At 42.9% G+C, this 16,175-nt stretch overlaps 1 protein-coding gene across 2 annotated transcripts in view; it reads left to right on the forward strand.

Annotated features, from left to right (window-relative positions):
* Window positions 1–16,175, forward strand: part of CDH2 (cadherin 2) — a 178,533-nt gene that overhangs the window by 151,319 nt on the left and 11,039 nt on the right. For both annotated transcript variants that reach the window (XM_037892713.2, XM_043539697.1), the window contains exon 15: window positions 15,680–15,844. In XM_037892713.2, the coding sequence (XP_037748641.1) occupies window positions 15,680–15,844 (165 nt within the window). The remainder of the gene's footprint in view (window positions 1–15,679; window positions 15,845–16,175) is intronic.

The following is a 16,175-nucleotide window of genomic DNA, read 5'->3' on the forward strand; positions in this document are numbered from 1 at the left end:
ATCCCATACTTATCGCCTGACATTTGCATATCTAGTTTAGACAAGTTCTGTAGTCGCCAGTCACAGCACTGATTATCAACAGATTACATGACTTTGAGGTTGCCATAGTTAGTAAATGTGATAAGTGTAATAGACAAATGACTGACACTATGATGCTCTCCCTTGGCATGATGTGCACTCAATTTGTAACCACTACAGTCAGCTCTAAATATCCAAACCTTATGTTGACTCAATGTTAATGCACCTAGCACATGGTGCAACACAGTTGATATATATAGTAATTCATTTTAAAATATAAATCAGGATACTGATGTGGTTTACATGAAGCCACTGGGGTGTTTGACTTGGATATCAAAGTAAATGTTGACCAAATAACATTGAACCATTCCCTTCTTTTCTCATTGTATTAGGTTATATAACAATTTTTTTTTAGTAAGTTAAGTTGATACTCAAATCCCCTGTTAACTCTGGGACCAATTCTGCAATCCTTACTCCTGTTGAATAGCATTTATGCAGTTGGTCCCATTGAAGTCAGTAGGACTGCTCAAGTGAGTAAGTGCTACTCATCATATGTGTTGCAGGATTTGGACCTATTGTTTTAGACTTATATTTTTGTCTTGCCTACAACCCTCTTCATTCCAAGAGTTTCTAAGTCAATGTTAAGATTTTTCTGAGTATATTTTCCCTTAACATCTTAGTTCTCTACAAGAGACACTCTTATTCAAAAACTATCCAGAAAGCCTACAGCTCAGATGTGTGTCATCATTTTGATTATAAGAATTATTTTGTGTATGAGAGAGAGAGAGAGAAAAATCATTCATTAGCATTACTATACTTAGTAGTATTTATTTTAGAGGTGATAATTAGAACATTAAAAATAAAAACAGAATGGACTTGTGCAGGAATGGATCTAATTTCTAAATTGCACATAAAGTATTTGGCATGTTACAGAATGATTAAGCTTATTTATAATTCCTGATAATTAGAAGAACAGACTTGTTCTAGCACTTAAGTAGTGAAATATGCTTGATATTTGAGTAGCCTTCTGAGTTTATCCAGCCAGCCTTTGACTCTTTCTGCTCTCCCCTTTAAAATACCAAAAGAAAATGTACTTAAGGAAATTTTAAGTAATCTCTTCGTAGTTACCTAGATCTTAACAGCTGATCAGTTTTGTGCTGTGGACCCTACTGGTATTTTTCTTGTATATATGAAGATATTGCTTATTTACCGATCAAAGTGTAAACTCCTACTATCATGTTTTATTTTCACCTTCCTATCAGACAGTGACATAAAAGGGCTTATCAGATCATTTTCCCTCCTCATTTAACCTTTGTTTTGTGTTAGATTAGATAAGATTGTCATTCATTTTATATCGAGTTCTTAATGATAATGATAAACTAACTGCTATAAACCAGTAGGCATCTTCATTATTATCATTAAATGAAATTCCTACTGGGATCAAATTTGCATATTAAAAAATTTGACTTTGTTTTCTGAATGATTACATACAATGCTCATGTGCAGGAATTATTTTCATTCCTTTGTGAACCATTCCCTAATTATAGAAAAGGTAATGTTTTCTTAATTCCATTACAAAAATCGTTGCAATATATTTTATCCTGTCTAGAATCTGGGGCCTTGTATAGAGCTTTATCTGTAGCTTGGGTTTAACTTTCACTTTTTATTAATAAAAAAAGATAGCTGGTTCTTTGGTTATCTTAGGAAATTATAAAGTTGTAGTGCTCCAGATAGACTGATAATAAAAACAAATGGGAAAAACCAAGGCAGCGGAAAGTAAAAGAAAAGTGAATGGAAAATAAAAAAAGGCGTCAACTATTGGTGAAGCTATGGCTTTTCATAAATAGCAACGCTCCTGCAAAACTGCACCACCTATGTAGATCACTGCACTTCCTGAAGCCTGTTGACTTGAGCCACTGTCGGATTCAGCCTGCAAAGTACACCTTGTAGTATCGGGGCCAATATTTTCAGTGTAAACTCCCTTCCAGGTTAGGGTTTGGGGGTGTTTAAGAGGTAACTTAAGCTAAGTGGGTGCAACAGCAGACAAATTCTGCTGAAATTGATTGTTCTTCTAGTGAATGGGTCTGAGCCTTAGAGATTGGTCAAGTCAAATTTCAATATGGAGTGCCTGGGTATGATTCCTAAAGTCCTACATTTAAAATAAAAGGCAGCTGTGATTCCACACACGGTTACTTGGGCTGTGCATGCAGCTTGGGTAATTGTATATGAAAATAGCTAGCTAGGTGGCCAACTAGACATTTGTGTAAGCAGTCATACAGTTTACACACACAGTCACAGGAATTGTGGACAGTCATATTTGAACTCTTATGAGTTTATTCATGGATCTGAGCATTATCTTGAAAAATTGGCCCTACTTGTGCACTGTGTTTTGTATTTTACAGAGGTCGCTAGCCCATTCACTTGATTGAGAATCTGGCTTGTGCAGTTATGATACACACTCATGTAGACCAGATCCAGTTCTCTAATTACACACAGTATAATTCACTGTATCACAAGAAAAATCTGTTAAACTCTTGATAATGATTTAAGTAAATACCTTAACATTCAAATACAACCAGAGCAGCTGGTCCAGAACAGGAAGAGTACGTCATAGCTGCCCTGTTCATCGGGAGTCTGCAAAAACCTGCAATTCAGACAGAAGGGAGCATTACCCAGTCTGAAGACGCTAGTAATAGTCTGTCAGGTTTACCTACCCATTTTTAGATGTTTCGAGCCACAATCAAACACAGCAGGCATTGCCTTTTAGCATTTTTTAAAATTACCTTTGGTTGCTCTCAAAGCCATGACATTGCTCCCACCTTAAGAAAAAACATGGTATATAAAAATCCTCTTTGAGGAAACTTAATCTTGAAAGGTGCCAGTGTTTTGCTGTGCATTTCTCTAATTAGATTAAATTAAATTATAGATGTATTCATGGTGGAACTTCGTGGCACGAGACGCACCTTCTTCTCTGGAGTAGTGTGGAAGGATGCATGTTAACTGTGGCATGTTAGTGGTGTCCCTAGCCCCCGTTTACCAGAAGCTGGGAATGGACAAAGCCCCTGTTTACCAGAAGCTGGGAATGGACAACAGGGGATGGATCTCTGATGATTAGCTATTCAGTTCATTATCTCTGGAGCCCCTGGTTTTGGCCACTGTTGGAAGACAGGATATTGGGCTAGATGGACGTTTGGTCTGACTATGAGGATACTTCCAGGGGTCCCAGCACAGTGCCTCTTGCTACACTTGTTGCAAAGATGTAGCCTGCACTCTCCAAGACATTCCCCTGTAGGTATATGCTGGTGTGCTGGGGGAAGAGAGGGCAATGTCTCCATCCTACTGAATTAGACAACCTCCCCCACAACTGCTTGACTTGTTCCCCTCTTTCCCCTCCTCCCCTCCAAGACATGTAGACAGAATAAAGCATAATTTGGCCAATTTCAGAGCTACAATCTTCCAAACTCTTAACAGCTTTCAAGTACCGAGCATATCAAAATATTTCCTATTATTTTGTTTTGTTCCAATTTGGATTGCACAGCTGTATCAAATACTTGTTTTGCCCCAATCAATGCAACTGTGTCAGTTTTCACACATTAAATTTGGGATGCACCTGAATACCTGGGAATATAACCTTATACTTTGCTTTATACTATAACCTATATAATGTGTGCCTATCCCTATAATTTAAATATGCATGGCTGCAGTCCAATCTTTAAGTTTTACTCAGGAGAACTGATACATTGTAATTGGATTCCCTTCAAATACATCTGTTTTGGGGTTTTTTATTAATGGTAAAATTTCTCCTATCTGTAAATCATTTTGAGATGCTTAGTATGAAGGATGTTGCATAAAAGTACTTTGTATTGTATTCCTGATGCACTTACTGAAACCCAGTTTCCAGTTATATGTTCCTTGGCATAATTAGTTTTTTTTTCCCACTTGCAGCGGTGTCACATGCTTATTAGAGGGTCAGTTGTTGGTCCTTGAAATTACATAAGAGATTGTTCCTGATAGTATTCACTGCAGACAGTGCCATTTGTTAAACTGAACCACTTTCAAACATTTTTCATTCAGTTATCAGTCAGAGATACGATAACTTGTCAGACAGTTGTGAGACAGGGACGCTATATGTGCATTGTATATACTTTTTCCCTTCATAATGATAGCATTCCAGACTCTAGTAACCATCAAATGAGTATTTATATGTCTGTCTTTAATTTAGTTTACCATACTTCCCTGATTTAAGGACCTATTAAGCTTAAATATACGTGGGCTTCTGGGACCATACAGCTGTTCTGAAATGCAGCACGTACATTAGACGTATCTATTCCAGAAAAAGGTCTGCCCGCTGTCCAAAGCAAAATAAATTGGAGGGGCTCAAAACTTCTGTGTAGTGGCCACTGAGCACCACTATTCCTGATTCCTGGTCTGTCTCCTCATATCCTGCTGGGATTCTTCAGAAATCCAATGGTGAGAGGAGCGGTTGCTTTTTATAATCACCTTTCCTGCCCTCAATTCGTGATCAAGGCCTCATCCCCCAGTGCTGTTATAAGAAGGGAAGTTTCACCTGCTTAGTAGTGAGTTCCTCCTTTCTCTTCACTTCATTGCCATGAGGGGAAAGTGCCTTCAGTTGGATGTGCCCCCAGCCCAGTCTTCTGTCTCTCAGTGGTATTTGTAATGAAGACATTAGCCAGGGAGAAATTATAGTGAAAGCACTCTCTTAGGCCGCTGAGAAGACTTCTGTCTTCCTGTAACTGAACTGCTGAGGGAGCGTGTTTTGTTGCTGTGGGCCAAGTTGAAGCTTTTTTTATTCCTATGTTTACTTACCCTTTTGGAGACAAGTGAACATATCCAGGGGGCCTTCCCCAGTTTCCTACAATCAGGTTTTGGTTCTCACTGACCTAGGTCTTTGGAAGGAAGGTTGAGACTGGATTACAGCTATCCTATGCCATGAAAGGGGAGAGGTTTTCAATTTAGGAGTAAGGACTGGTGGGTGACAACTGCCCTGTAGTGTCAGGAGGAAGTTGTTTAGGCACATGTCAAGGGGATAGGGGAGGAACCTCTCTGTTTGGACTGGGGTATACTCTTGGATGAGTGATTTCTGGGGATTGTAAAATGGCATTTTTATCTTATTCTGGTCATTGAGAAATTTGGTATATGCTTCCAGGTGCTATGGAGTTGGAGATCCAGAAAGGAATCAGCTTTGGGGTTTGGACCCTTTTACCCACTTCGTACTTAAGAAGCAGTTAATTTCTAGGGCTTGGCCAGTTGGTTGACATTTAAGATCTGTCTCAGCCTGGTGTCTGGGTTCAGGAATGCAAAGCAGGATCTAACAGTGACCCAAATCTCCCCTCAGAGTTCTCCATTGCAAAGTCACCACAATCCATGATTTAAAGGGATATTGTCAGCTTTATTTTTTTTAAATAGCCTAATTCAGAAATCTCAAGTTTCTGTTAGCGCACCCTTTCAATAATACATCCAGATTTTTTTTTTCTTTATACCTTTCTTTAAAAAATGAGAGGGAAAAAAGTAAGATTTTTCTGCTTCAGTGCTGATGTTTACAAGGGACTTTTCAGCAAGGCTGAGAAACAATACCAAAGATAACCTGAGCTTCCTGTCTCATGTATCTACAAGACAGTGACAATATACAAAGTGCCACCAAATGCACTAAAAGAACAAACTGAAAAATAGTGAGAAATCATATATTTAGCTAATTTATTTCAGTATTTAGCCGCAATAATAGGCAAAATATTTCCTAGTAAAATGTCATTTTTTTTCAAGTTGATCGTATAAAGTAATCATTTAGGATTTTATTATGGAGATCTGGTTTGATAATTTGGTTGGCACGATATTGGCACAGATTCTTCCAAAGAGGTACTGCAGTGAGCCTGTCCTGGGAGATTGCTGGGAACGAGATATAGCTTTTTCTTTCTGATCTAGTGCAAGCGCTGCCTAGTGTCATGGCTGGGCTGTGGGTGGCTTGTGTGCACCGGTCAGCTACTAAATTGCAGTCAGGAGATGAGTAGTGGTGTCAGGGTCAAGTTAGGTCAGGATACCTGGAAGTCAGCATCAGGCCCCAAATATATAGACAGCATGCAAATAGCAGAGTTAGGGACAAACTAGGGACAGAAGCCAGAGCAAAGAAAGGTCTGGAGCAAAAGCAAACAGGCAATCTGCATTGTTGCTCAGACAGCTCCCCATGATGGCTTCCCAGTTTATAGAGCAGCATAAGCCAACTAGTGGGCTGTGAGAGGCCGCCAATCAGGCCATGCAGAGCGGTACTTCCTGAAGAGCCTAGCTTCATAGGGTCCTCCAGCGGAAACCCAGCCCAAGCTTCCAATGGCGATGCAGAAGTATCAGTGGCCTAGAACATCCCAGGTACTAGTCCTGCTGGTTCTTCTTCAAGTGCTTGCTCATGTTCATTCCATATTAGGTGTGTGTGCTCGCCACATGCACCGGTGCTGGAAGTTTTTCCTTCAGCAGTATCCGTAGGGGACCAGCTCTGGCGCCCTCTGGAGTGGTGCCCGCATGGTGCGATATAAGGGGTGCCGCCGGCTCCCCCCACCCTCAGTTCCTTCTTGCCACCAGTGACGGTGCTGGAACGTCTGCTGCTTTGGCTAGTGTTACCTGTTCTCTGTTTTTGTGAACTTAAATAACCTGTAATTTAGTTGTATATAGTTAGTAGTTAAAATAGTTACCCTTAATAGTAGTTTAGAGTCTTTGTGAGTTCTGAACGGGACTCAGCCTGGGAACAGGGCTTGTGCTACCCCCAAAAACAAAGACTCAAGGAGGCTGGATCTTTTTGGACGCAAAGTTTATTCATCTTCCAGCCTGCAATTGATTGTGGCCAACCACCAGGCCCTCCTGGGCCGCTGTGACTTTAACAAGTGGCAGACCATGGCCAAGTTCAAGGGTTCCCTTCCTGAAGGATCCTGGAAGGAATTCTGAGCGATCCTCGGTGAAGGCACGGCCAGGGTGGCCTTCCAGGCAGCATCTGACGCAGCGGACTCTGCCACCCGCTCCATGGGCTCCGCCCTCTCCATGCGGCACGCTTTCTGCCTGCTCCTCTCAGGCTTATCCAGTGAAGCTCAGCAGTCAATGCAGGACCTTCCCTTCAACGGCCAGACCCTGTTTGCAGAACAGACAGAAAGCTGCATGGTTTAAAGGACTCCCTTACCACCCTGAAAACTCTGGGGCTTTATGTCCCAGGTCAGACGCGTAAGTGGTTCAAGCCGCAGCAGCCTCAGGGCCAAGAGAGCCAATCTTGGCAGGACCTGCTTCACAGGAAAGTCAAAGGCTACAAATGCCGTCCGAGCCACACTCCTCCACTCTCTGCTCAGTCGGGCTCAACCCGAAACAAGCAGGGGGCCAAACGATCATTTTGAGGGTGTGCCCGAAGGTAACCTACCAGACCAGTGGTGGGAAACTTGTGGACTGCATACGGCCCATCAGGGTAATCCGCTGGTGGGCCATGAAACAGTGTTTACATTGACCGTCCATAGGCACGGCCGCCTGCAGCTCCCATTGGCCATTGTTCACCATTCCCAGCCAATGGGAGCTGCAGGAAGCGGCACAGGCTGCAAGGACTTGCTGGTCGCCACTTACCACAGCTCCCATTGGCTAGGAACGGCGAACCGCAGCCACTGGGAGGTGCGGGTGGCCTTGCCTGTGGACGGTCAATGTAAACACTGTCTCACGGCCCACCAGCAGATTATCCTGATGGGCTGCGTGCAGGCCGCAGGTTGCCCCCCACTGCAGCAGACTATTCCCTGGATCCATCTTCCCCGTTTTTTATACCTTTCCGTGAAATCCTACTCGCCTCCATTGGTACTGCTTGGGAGTCATCTAATACGGAATGGACATGAGCAAGCACTTGAAAAAGAAAAGGCAGTTACCTTTTTCCGTTACTGTTCTTCAAGATGTGTTGCTTATGTCCATTCCATGACCTGCCCTCCTTTCCCACTGCTGGAGTTCCGGCAAGAAGGAACTGAGGGATGGGGGAACCGGTGGTACCCCTTATACCACGCCATGCGGGCACCACTCCAGGGGGCACCAGAGCTGGTCCCCTACGGATACTACTGAGAGAAAAACTTCCAGCACCAGTGAACGTGGCGAGCACACACCTAACATGGCATGGACATGAGCAACACATGTTGCACTCAAAGAACACCAGTATGCACTCAAAGAACACCAGTTATGGAAAAAGTTAGCTGTCTTTTCTTACACCTAGTCACAAAGTATGGTTAATTTGATCTACCTGATGTGAAATTCCCTGGGAGGGACTAAAATTTGAAAGCTGCTGGAGAGTGAGCTAGACAGAAGAAGAAGATGATACTGGTCAGTAAAGGGAGCCTCTGAGGATATGTCTACACAGCCCATGGCAGCAAATCTCTCAGCCTAGGTCAGGAGACTCAGGCTTGCAGGGCTCATGCTAGAACTCTAAGAATAGCTGAGTAGACAGTGTGTTGATTAGACTCAGGCTCTGAAGCCTGCCCCCCTCAAGAGGCATCAGAGCCTGAGCTCCAGCCAAAGCCGCAATTTCAAAGTGCTGTTTATAGATATACTCTTAGAGCGCTAGTGCAAGCCATTCAGGCCTGAGGCCGTCAACCTGGGCTGTGAAGAGATACCCTGAAAGATTTGGCAGGCATTGCCTGCTGTCTTTGCTGATAGACTTCCAGCCTTGTTCATAATGTTCGTAAACTAGGGCCAAACAGTGATTTGGCTGCATGTTTAAAGAGGGAAAGAGGAAATGTCTTAAATAGTCAGGACCCAAACTATATAGGGCTTTCTAGATTAATATCAACTCCATGAATGCAAAAAGGAAGCCAGTGTAATACATGCAGCACATGGGGTATGTGCTAAACACTGATTGCACTACTAAATAGATAGGCCATCATTTTCTGCACTACATGAAGCTCAGGAACAGTTTTCAAGGATAGTCCTAAACAGCGTGTGCTAAAACAGTTAACCCCAGAGGGTGACAGGGTCATAGAGATTCGTGGCACAACATAGAGAAAGACACATCAAGCTGTGGTGGCTGGGTAAAAAGCACTGAGTCACTGTTTTTACCTGTGATTTCAAAAGTATACTGACATCTACCATTTCCCCTAATTCAAAAAGTAGAATTGGTTTTAGACAGAAAGTTCTTGGTGTCGGGTTCTCCACTCCGGAATTCACATCTGTCGTCTGGTTTCCAGAACTCCATGTCAAAGTATAATAAGGCCCATCTCTTTTCTCAATCTTTGGGCCAATTTAGAATTATTTTGGTGGAGTGGTCAGGATCCTATCCATGGCTCACTGATAAATATTTTAATGATGTTTTAATGATATCAGAGAATATATGCTGATAATAGGCACAATACATACCTTGGTGAATGCCGTCCCTGATAATGACATTCCTGTGAGACAGTTTCAATAGCTGGAAAACAAGGCAGGGGAGTATCATAGACTGAGCTCTGGGAACCAACAGGTCTAGGTGGCTGTGTAAAGACAAACTTGGCATTAGTAGTACTCACTTGCAATAGAAGGTAACCTCCATAGCTGTAGAGACCAGGAATATTTACAAACTTACCAAAAAAGAGTGCTACCATATTTAAATTATTGTGCCTGACTTGTTTGTTGTTGCTGTATGATTGTTGTTCAAAAATGCCTTTTTTTAACATCATTATAAAAATTGAATGGGCCTCACAGTTGTATTAAATTGGTTATTAACCATATTTCGTCGAGTGCGTCGTCATGAAATGCTGAGTATAAAAATCAAGAAATTGTTTTCATTCCTCTCTGTTGATGTTTTCCACATTTGTCTTTCATGAGGGTGTGGGAAGTATATTTAGAGTCTGTTTTCATAATTTCTAAAAATTTAAATCAAAATTCTGCTTTGCCTCTCCTTGAATTTTCTGATATGACATGTCGCTAAACTATTTTGGATTATTTTACTTAATAGAGGGAAAGGATGAAGAGCTCTTTCTTCCTTTTGTACACCTTTCATCAGTTCTTACATTGTATTGACCTCACATACTGTTTAGTAGAGACTGCTTTATTATTCTGTTTTGTGTATTGAGCACTTTAAAGAGGAAGAGTTTACCAGCTAATTCAAAAACAGGCAATAAATTTTAAATGTATGCAATTCCATTCCCAGAGCTCATCAATGCTATTCCACCTTTTTAACTACATATTTGTGGCCATCAAAAAGTCTCAATCCCAAAGCTGAGGAACAGTAACAAATTTTAGGATGGAGAGTGCAAATGACAATTTGTTACAATTCTCCCAAATTTTACTGCTATCAGCAAACCTGTCCACCCACCCATCTGCATGACCCCTTTTATTACAAAGTAACATTTTCAAAAACACCCTATGTCACATTTTCTGAAGTGCCTTTCATGAGACCCACTACATACAGAGAGCTCCAATTATAAATAATAATCTTTATTAGGCCAACTCTATGTGGAAAAGTAATGTTAAATGATATTATGGGATTTTCAACATTTCCAATAAATACAGTTGGTATTGTTTAACTCCTTACATCTTCCTCTGAAACGACCTTCAGGACCATAATTTTAAAAAACAATCTTTATATTTTATTGAGATGATAGCCAGACATGGCATAGTCCTGGTCTAAATATTCATGGGCCAGATCCTGATCCCCACTTCAGTGTGCAAAGCATCCAGAAAGTCAATGGATCCAGCTCCATGAGGAGTTCGTCTATACAGGGGACACTCTCTGATGGCAGAGGACCACCACATCAGCTCCTACACTCCCCACAACCCAAGTCCCAGCATAGGGGGTGTCAGGGTTCCTTCCCCACTCTGAACTCTAGGGTACACATGTGGGGACCCGCATGAAAGACCCCCTAAGCTTATTCTTACCAGCTTAAGTTAAAACTTCCCCAAGTTACAAACTTTGCCTTGTCTTTGAACAGTATGCTGCCACCACCAAGCGTTTTAAAATAAGAACAGGGAAAGAGACCACTTGGAGACATCTTCCCCACAAAATATCACCTCACGCCCTACACACCCCCTTTCCTGGGGAGGCTTGAGAATAATATCCTAACCAATTGGTTACAGAATCATCAAAGACCCAAACCCCTGGATCTTGGAACAATGGAAAAATCAGTCAGGTTCTTAAAAGAAGGATTTTATTAAAGAAAGAAAGAAAGAAAGAAAGAAAGAAAGGTAAAAGTCATCTCTGTAAAATCAGGATGGAAAATACTTTACAGGGTATTCAGATTCAAAACACAGAGGATCCCCTTCTGGGCAAAACCTTAAAGTTACAGAAAACAGGAATAAACCTCCCTCTTAACACAGGGAAAATTCACATAAAACAAAAGATAAACTAATCCGCCTTGCCTGGCTTACCTATACTGGTTGCAATATTGGAGACTTGGATTAGGATGGGTTGGAGAAGACGGATTTCTGTCTGGCCTCTCTCAGTCCCAAGAGAAAACAACCATGTAAACAAAGAGCACAAACAAAAGCCTTTCCCCGCCCAAGATTTGAAAGTATCTTGTTTCCTTATTGGTCCTTTGTGTCAGGTGCCAGCCAGGTTAGAATCATAGAATCATAGAATATCAGGGTTGGAAGGGACCTCAGGAGGTCATCTAGTCCAACCCCCTGCTCAAAGCAGGACCAATCCCCAATCAAATCATCCCAGCCAGGGCTTTGTCAAGCCTGACCTTAAAAACTTCCAAGGAAGGAGATTCTACCACCTCCCTAGGTAACGCATTCCAGTGTTTCACCACCCTCCTAGTGAAAAAGTTTTTCCTAATATCCAACCTAAACCTCCCCCACTGCAACTTGAGACCATTACTCCTTGTCCTGTCCTCTTCTACCACTGAGAATAATCTAGAACCATCCTCTCTGGAACCACCTCTCAGGTAGTTGAAAGCAGCTATCAAATCCCCCCTCATTCTTCTCTTCTGCAGACTAAACAATCCCAGTTCCCTCAGCCTCTCCTCATAAGTCATGTGTTCCAGACCCCTAATCATTTTTGTTGCCCTTCGCTGGACTCTCTCCAATTTATCCACATCCTTCTTGTAGTGTGGGGCCCAAAACTGGACACAGTACTCCAGATGAGGCCTCACCAATGTCGAATAGAGGGGAACGATCACGTCCCTCGATCTGTTCCCTATGCCCCTACTTATACATCCCAAAATGCCATTGGCCTTCTTGGCAACAAGGGCACACTGCTGACTCATATCCAGCTTCTCGTCCACTGTAACCCCTAGGTCCTTTTCCGCAGAACTGCTGCCTAGCCATTCGGTCCCTAGTCTGTAGCTGTGCATTGGGTTCTTCCGTCCTAAGTGCAGGACCCTGCACTTATCCTTATTGAACCTCATCAGGTTTCTTTTGGCCCAATCCTCCAATTTGTCTAGGTCCCTCTGTATCCTATCCCTGCCCTCCAGCGTATCTACCACTCCTCCCAGTTTAGTATCATCCGCAAATTTGCTGAGAGTGCAATCCACACCATCCTCCAGATCATTTATGAAGATATTGAACAAAACCGGCCCCAGGACCGACCCCTGGGGCACTCCACTTGACACCGGCTGCCAACTAGACATGGAGCCATTGATCACTACCCGTTGAGCCCGACAATCTAGCCAACTTTCTACCCACCTTATAGTGCATTCATCCAGCCCATACTTCTTTAACTTGCTGACAAGAATACTGTGGGAGACCGTGTCAAAAGCTTTGCTAAAGTCAAGAAACAATACATCCACTGCTTTCCCTTCATCCACAGAATCAGTAATCTCATCATAGAAGGCGATTAGATTAGTCAGGCATGACCTACCCTTGGTGAATCCATGCTGACTGTTCCTGATCACTTTCCTCTCATGTAAGTGCTTCAGGATTGATTCCTTGAGGACCTGCTCCATGATTTTTCTGGGGACTGAGGTGAGGCTGACTGGCCTGTAGTTCCCAGGATCCTCCTCCTTCCCTTTTTTAAAGATTGGCACTACATTAGCCTTTTTCCAGTCATCTGGGACTTCCCCCGTTCGCCACGAGTTTTCAAAGATAATGGCCAATGGCTCTGCAATCACATCCGCCAATTCCTTTAGCACTGTCGGATGCAACTCGTCCGGCCCCATGGACTTGTGCACGTCCAGCTTTTCTAAATAGTCCCTAACCACCTCTTTCTCCACAGAGGGCTGGCCATCTACTCCCCATGTTGTGATGCCCAGCTCAGCAGTCTGGGAGCTGTCCTTGTTAGTGAAGACAGAGGCAAAAAAAGCATTGAGCACATTAGCTTTTTCCACATCCTCTGTCACTAGGTTGCCTCCCTCATTCAGTAAGGGGCCCACACTTTCCTTGGCTTTCTTCTTGTTGCCAACATACTGAAGAAACCCTTCTTGTTACTCTTGATATCTCTTGCTAGCTGCAGCTCCAGGTGCGATTTGGCCCTCCTGATTTCATTCCTACATGCCCGAGCAATATTTTTATACTCTTCCCTGGCCATATGTCCAACCTTCCACTTCTTGTAAGCTTCCTTTTTATGTTTAAGATCCGCTAGGATTTCACCGTTAAGCCAAGCTGGTCGCCTGCCATATTTACTATTCTTTCGACTCATCAGGATGGTTTGTCCCTGTAACCTCAACAGGGATTCCTTGAAATACAGCCAGCTCTCCTGGACTCCTTTCCCCTTCATGTTAGTCCCCCAGGGGATCCTACCCATCCGCTCCCTGAGGGAGTCGAAGTCTGCTTTCCTGAAGTCCAGGGTCCGTATCCTGCTGCTTACCTTTCTTCCCTGTGTCAGGATCCTGAACTCAACCAACTCATGGTCACTGCCTCCCAGATTCCCGTCCACTTTTGCTTCCCCCACTAATTCTTCCCTGTTTGTGAGCAGCAGGTCAAGAAAAGCTCCCCCCCTAGTTGGCTCGTCTAGCACTTGCACCAGGAAATTGTCCCCTACGCTTTCCAAAAACTTCCTGGATTGTCTATGCACCGCTGTATTGCTCTCCCAGCAAATATCAGGAAAATTAAAGTCACCCATGAGAACCAGGGCGTGCGATCTAGTAGCTTCTGCGAGTTGCCGGAAGAAAGCCTCACCCACCTCATCCCTCTGGTCCGGTGGTCTATAGCAGACTCCCACCACTACATCACTCTTGTTGCTCACACTTCTAAACTTAATCCATAGACTCTCAGGTTTTTCTGCAGTTTTGTACCGGAGCTCTGAGCAGTCATACTGCTCCCTTACATACAGTGCTACTCCCCCACCTTTTCTGCCTGTCCTTCCTGAACAGTTTATAACCATCCATGACAGTACTCCAGTCATGTGAGTTATCCCACCAAGTCTCTGTTATTCCAATCACGTCATAATTCCTTGACATCACCAGGACCTCCAGTTCTCCCTGCTTGTTTCCAAGGCTTTGTGCATTCGTATATAAGCACTTGAGATAACCTGCTGATCGCCCCTCATTCTCAGTATGAGGCAGGAGCCCTCCCCTCACAGACGTTCCTGCCTGTGCTTCCTCCCGGTATCCCGTTTTCCCACTTACCTCAGGGCTTTGGTCTCCTTCCCCCGGTGAACCTAGTTTAAAGCCCTCCTCACTAGGTTAGCCAGCCTGCTCACAAAGATGCTCTTCCCTCTCTTCGTAAGATGGAGCCCGTCTCTGCCCAGCACTCCTCCTTCATGGAACACCATGAAGCTTCTTAACCCTTACAGGTAACAGGATGTTGCCTCTGGCCAGGAGGGATTTTAAAGCACAGTATACAGAAAGGTGATTACCCTTCCCTTTATATTTATGACGGGGCATGTCTCGGAAAATGTGGGCGTGAATAGCCGGGTGACCCCTGGCTGATGGAATGACCCGTGGGGCAGTGGCCAGCTGGCATAATGTAGAGCAGCCTTAAGGTTATGCTACTTATATACCAGGGACTGGCCTGGCATCCACCTGCTGGGCACTATTCAGATGCAGCCCAGGATGGGGATTTATATTTTAAATCTATAGATATTTAACTAATGAAAGATTTTTTTTCTCTTCCGTTGACATGGAATTCATAATGCTATGCTCGTGTCATCAATCAGCCAGAGTTCTGAATCTGCAGAATCAAGTACTTAATGATCGGATCCAAGAGTAATCTCCAGAAAGTGCTTAGAATTAAGGCCAAATCTGAGAAGTTTTGTACTTTTCATGACATTTTCCCCCTTTAGCTTTCCTGTTATGGAAGCCACATGAAATCAGCAAGCAGTCTTAAACTCAGACTTGGAAGGTATTATAAAACTGCAGCACTCTGCACTTGCATATGTCTCAGAATGAGGGCGTCTGGCATTTATTTGGTTTGAAAAATACAGGTCAGATCTGGCATCTGTGCTACATGCTGTAAATCAGCATTTACTAGCAAATTGTTCAGTCGCTTAATAGAGCTACTCCAAATCTTTGTTTCTCGATGGAAAATTGATGAGATGCACTACAAAGCTGATGACATATAGACATTTGATATGGTATTGCGAAGGTAGACACAGGGTATAAAAGAAATGATGGTTTTCTTCATTATTCATGAATGTAAATGGCCGATTTCCATTAGGATAGCTACAGAATCATTCTCAATAAATGTTATGATTTGCAAGGTATGTCTTTTGCTGAATATGTGCTTTTTATTTTATTTTCCTATAAAAATTGTTGAAAAATCTCTGGACCCATTTTCTTTGTTTCCTTCTTTTCAGGACTATGATTTAAGCCAGCTTCAGCAACCAGATACCATAGAACCAGATGCCATCAAACCTGTGGGGATCAGACGGCTCGATGAAAGACCAATCCATGCAGAACCTCAGTACCCAGTCAGATCAGCTGCTCCTCATCCTGGGGATATCGGGGACTTCATTAATGAGGTAAAGGAGAAAAAATAGTTTCCTTGTAGGATCCGATAGGCTTTTATATGTTGCTAATTGCACTCTGCATGAATAGCTGTTATATTTGGAACATAATAACTTTTTAAAACTTGCTTATACAATTAAAATGACCTTGGAAGATAGAAATAAATATGGCCTTTTTAAGTGCAGATAAATTTAATTAACTCATTCAAATAGAAAGGGAAGATATGTCAATTAACTTTTGTACATTTGTATTAATTGCATTCATACTGTGTTATCAGCCTTAACCACAATATCTCCAAGAGGGATTATACCATGGGTTCCGAGTAATAAACAGACTAACAAAATG

This window comes from Chelonia mydas, chromosome 2 (assembly GCF_015237465.2).
Source record: "Chelonia mydas isolate rCheMyd1 chromosome 2, rCheMyd1.pri.v2, whole genome shotgun sequence".
NCBI classification, from domain to species: domain Eukaryota; kingdom Metazoa; phylum Chordata; order Testudines; family Cheloniidae; genus Chelonia; species Chelonia mydas.